At 25.4% G+C, this 4,671-nt stretch overlaps 3 protein-coding genes across 3 annotated transcripts in view, besides 5 other annotated features; 1 reads left to right on the top strand and 2 right to left on the bottom strand.

Annotated features, from left to right (window-relative positions):
• EDI_049260 (uncharacterized protein) overlaps positions 1-514 on the top strand; it is a gene marked incomplete at both ends in the record, with an annotated part of 787 nt that extends 273 nt beyond the window's left edge. Inside the window, one exon of the mRNA XM_001733307.1 lies at positions 1-514. This exon is cut by the window's left edge and continues 126 nt beyond it. Coding sequence (XP_001733359.1) covers positions 1-514 — 514 coding nt within the window.
• Positions 515-539: 25 nt separating this feature from the next.
• Positions 540-579: a sequence feature (AT_rich).
• Positions 580-585: 6 nt separating this feature from the next.
• EDI_049250 (uncharacterized protein) lies at positions 586-2,136 on the bottom strand (the record flags this gene model as incomplete). Its single annotated transcript, XM_001736934.1, has 3 exons — positions 586-1,725; positions 1,779-1,937; positions 1,999-2,136. The coding sequence occupies 3 exons, from the start codon at positions 2,134-2,136 to the stop codon at positions 586-588; spliced, it is 1,437 nt and encodes a 478-aa protein (XP_001736986.1).
• Positions 2,137-2,353: 217 nt separating this feature from the next.
• Positions 2,354-2,411: a sequence feature (AT_rich).
• Positions 2,412-2,502: 91 nt separating this feature from the next.
• Positions 2,503-2,526: a sequence feature (AT_rich).
• Positions 2,527-2,934: 408 nt separating this feature from the next.
• EDI_049240 (synaptotagmin, putative) lies at positions 2,935-3,417 on the bottom strand (the record flags this gene model as incomplete). The annotated part of the gene is made up of 1 exon (XM_001736933.1): positions 2,935-3,417. The coding sequence occupies one exon, from the start codon at positions 3,415-3,417 to the stop codon at positions 2,935-2,937; it is 483 nt and encodes a 160-aa protein (XP_001736985.1).
• An 86-nt stretch (positions 3,418-3,503) lies between these two features.
• Positions 3,504-3,524: a sequence feature (AT_rich).
• Positions 3,525-4,408: 884 nt separating this feature from the next.
• Positions 4,409-4,458: a microsatellite.
• The last annotated feature ends 213 nt before the right edge of the window (positions 4,459-4,671 follow it).

The raw sequence follows: 4,671 nt of genomic DNA, 5'->3' as shown, positions 1-4,671 counted from the left end.
TCAAGATCGTGCTCTTTCTTTAAGTCCAAAAAAAAATATCTCTCCACCTATTCAATTAGTTCCAAATGAACAACACAATTCAAACAGCCAATTTTCATCATTAATAAACTTCTCTATTGATACGCCTCAACAGGAATTTCCAAATCAAGTAATGGAAGAACCACAACCCAATCCACCAATTATTCGTGACAAAAATGCTTCATATAGAGAAACTTTTAAAAAACTTGGTCTTCCTTTTGTAGAACACAAAGAGATTCCTCAAGTACCAAAAAGAATTGTTAAGAAAGAAACATCAGAAGAAATAAGAATTTCTAAAGAACGTGAAGAAAGAATTATGTTTGAAAGACAAATTAGACAAGAATTATTACACATTTTTAAACGGTATGGTGTTATTATTCCAGTAGCAATTCCTGTTGATTTGATCAATGAGATTGATATTTCTTTAATAGAAGATAAACAAACTGCACAAATCATGCTAGATAGTGTCATTGAGAATTATCAACATCTCCATTGAATGTACCTAATAACTCAATTCATTGATTTAAAATTAAAACTAAACATAAATATTTAAATTTTATTGTCTTTTTACAATGAAAGTGGCATTTCTTCTTCAATTCTATCTGGACTAAAATAACTTTTCAATAATTCAATCTTTAAACGAGTAAACCCTTGTATCATTTTATCATCTGTTAATTCTTCTAGCATATCAATAATATTTGATTCTTCAAATGCATTACGGGATCCTATTTGTGGAGAAACATTGTCTTGTATCATTAAACATAAAATTGAGTCAACACAATTCAAAACATCATCAGATGTAAATAATGAACGATTTTTTAATACATAGATAATAGGTTGAACAACTCCAATAGATATCATTTTTTGCAACATATCTTGTCTTAACTTACACGATAATATAGCAGTAGTTAATGCCCAAACAGCATTTCTTGCAAATTGAATATTTTGCCGATAAACATAACGAATGAGATACTGAACTACACCTTTTTCTATCAGATAAATAGCGTGTGGATTTCCTTCTGGAATAAATAAATTTCTTAAAACCCACATTGCTTCTGACAAGATTGTATCAGGTGGTAATGATTCAAAAATAGAGAATAGTGTATCAATTAAACCATCATTTACAAAGACTTCAGTATAATCATCTGAACATCCAATGATTTGACCTATAACATGTAGTGCTGGTAATACTAATTTTTCTACTCCTGTCTTAAGAAATAATACTAATTTTGAAAGAAAATGTGTAAATTGATCAAAAAGAACAATATAATCAACTTTATATTCAATACATTGTGAAATACAAATAAGAAGACAATTATTACCTTCAATATTATCATCAGAAGGATCTAAATTCGAAGCTATATAAGGAAAAAATGATTGAAGAAATGTTGGGTTTTGTTTTGCAGCACGAGTAACAACAAAAAACAATGCCCAACAAACTGTTCCTAATACATTTTTGTCAATTCTTTTTTTATTTTCAATTAAATGGATAATTTCTAAAAATTTATTATAATCTTCAATATCATTTGAACGTTCAAAATAAAATCCAACAAGACGTAATGTTCTATCAAGTAAATCTGAATGGTTTGTTTGTGAAATAATTAATTGAGAAATATTCATTGTAGTATTTTTTAAATGAGGAACAAGTTTTTTTTGAGCAATAAGAACGAAAACTGTAATAACATGATATCGTAACATTATATCTTTCTACAAGAAATGAGTATTAAATTATTGTGAATACATAAACAAAACTTACAAACTGAATTTATAATCCATTTTATTAATGTTTCAATAAATATATCAAATTCATCAACTTCTGATGAAGCCTCAATAATTTCTTCTAACGTTAAAATAATATTATACATTTCTTTTAATGTAATTGATTGTAAATTCATTTTTTGATATAACTCTTTGCAGCCCTATTTCTTTGTAAATAACTTTTTCTTTTTACGTTTTAAAAAATTCTTTATTATTACAAACTACTTTTTTTGGTATAACCATCATCTGTTCACTTTGTAACCTTTTTGACTGAAGAAGTAATTGTCTTCTATTTTGTCTTAACCCTTCTCTTTCATTATGCTTTTCCTTTAGTATATCTGTTGTTCCTCTTAAATTCATAACAATTTAATAAATAAGATTTTCAGTTTTTTGTGGAGTTCTTTGAGATTTTAGAAGCAGAAGAATTCAAATACTTTTTCTTATATAATCGTTTTTAGAATAAAAAAATTTGAAACTTCTTTGTACCTTTTTTTTAGTTCTTTTCAAATTCTATGGATTCTGAAAATTCATTCAAATAAAATTCTTAAAAGAAAGGTAAATTACTCTTTACATCTACAAAAAAACAAAAAATGAAAATAAAATATAATCTTTCAAAGATTAAATAAATATAAAAACAAAACCAAAAAGATATAAACAATTATTGTTTTATGATAGTCCAAATAACACATTAATCCGGAATTTAATGAAATAAAGAAATTAAGAGAGAAAAAAATAAATTTAATAATTTTTGAGTAAATAGAATGATAAAACCACGTTTTTAAAAAATTAGTGATTTCATTATGTTAATTCTCTGTTGAAACTTTAATAGAAGTTCTTGCTCCTTCACTAGTCTTTGTTTCATGTTGTGGTTGTTTATTGAAATTGAAAAGGCTGTTGAGAATAAAGAAAAAAAACTTAGTGATTAAGTGAATCTTCTTCTCATAGATCCTTTTTACTATTTATTCATGCCGTTGAACTTTTCTATAGTGCTTTGTGAAAGAAAGGGTAATGCACTTAATTTTTATTTCATCACTACTAACACCCAAATGTTATAAATTTTTTATATTTTCATTAACTTTGTTCTTTTATGATACTCTTTATATGATCCCAGTGTCTGTGGTTTTACGATAACTCTTGTAAAAAAGTAGAAATAAACAATTACATTAATTCGTTGAATGAAGGAGTATAACCAAAGGACTTATATCCGATTAAAGGAGATCGCCTTGTTATTTGTTGTTGACTTATCTCAGGTCGTAAAGAATTTAACTGTTCTATTAAAATGACATTAGGTAATACTCCAGGAGAAAATACTTGAATATGAATTTGGCCTTTCTTAGATAATGGTAACCATAAGTCATTTACTTGTCCTTGGTAGAAATATGAAAGAGAGTGTTGAACACTTCCTAATGGATCGTCTCTTCCAACTGTATCGAAACTAAAGACTTCAAATGTTATTTGTTGTCCTGGGATAACGTCAAAAGTAAATGATTGATTAAATTTAGGATCACATGTTCTACGAGCAATGGCTGTTTTATGCATTTGTCCGTTTACACTTAATTTAATGTAAGGATCACTTGTTCCAGCAAAATAATCAGTCACTCTTAAATCTTTTGCTTCAATGATTCTCACTTCAACTTTCATAAAATAAATTGTTTTATTAGTTCTTTTTTGTTTTTTATAACGATAATAAAATAAACTGTTATTAAGAACAACATTATTTAAGTTTCATATAATTATATTATTTTTAAGTTAGAATGGTTAAATCATTTTACTCTGAATGAATAAGAAGAAGATTCTTTGATAAAAGAATCTTATTTCTTTATTTTGTTAATCAAAAGAATTATTAGCAAATAGGTACTAATTATCAAAACCAAAGAGTGTCTTTTGTTCAGGTAAATAAAGTGTTTATTTTATATATCATTTCTTTTTATGTAAACCACATTATTCTAACTCTGACATGACAAACAGAATAAAATAAGATTAAAAACAGCTAGTTAATGAGTTTAACTCAACTATTATCATCACTTAATCATATCATATGTTATTTTTTTTAATGACAGATAAATAAATGTAATAAGTCTAATTTCTTTCTAACTAAAACCTATAAGTTTTATTTATTTTCAAAACCAAATTCATTCTACTCTTTATTGTAGTTAAAGTGAGTTTAAATAAATGTAGCTAGATACCTTTCTTACAACACTCTTTTATATCAACTTTATGACAAAACAGCTTTCAAGTATTTAATAATAACTGATATCATTGATGGTTTTGGCTCATTGATAAAGATTGTATTATTTCATTAAATTAAACATTAAGAACTAACTAATTAAGATGAACTTAAATTAATGATTATATAGAATACACTCTTTAAACAAACCAAATACGATTTAGCAATTATTTCAATAATTGCCTATTACTTGTTTATTATTTTCAAGTGGTAAGTGTATTATATTTTTTTAATTTTGGGTTATTGTTTAAAACAGTGATACAGCAGAATATAGAAATGAGATATTAGGATATGTGCCAATCAAAAGGTATATTCAAGACTTAACTAACTTGGATTAGAGGTAAAAAGAGGATGTGTTATATATACAAAGAATAAAATAAAAAGAAGAGAAAAAACCGTTTATGAAATATAGAATAATATAATAAAAAGTAATATAAAATATAGTAATAAATATATTCAATAAAACTCCACAAAAATTACAATTTTTCAGAATATTTTATATATATTTCACAAGAAAAACAAAGGAAAAGAAGGTTCTAAAATAAATAGTTCAATAAAAAATTCACAGTTTCGAAATAGAAGTGAAACAAAGAAGAAATAGGTAATATCCCGATAAATTAGAAGAAGAAAGAATTAATAAAGTTCAATAAAAGAAAGAAGATTCCACA

This window comes from Entamoeba dispar, genomic scaffold, assembly GCF_000209125.1.
Source record: "Entamoeba dispar SAW760 scf_1105229460177 genomic scaffold, whole genome shotgun sequence".
In the NCBI taxonomy this organism is placed as follows: domain Eukaryota; phylum Evosea; order Mastigamoebida; family Endamoebidae; genus Entamoeba; species Entamoeba dispar.
The sequence above is the reverse complement of the archived record's forward strand: the minus strand, read 5'-3'. Positions and strand labels throughout refer to the sequence as shown.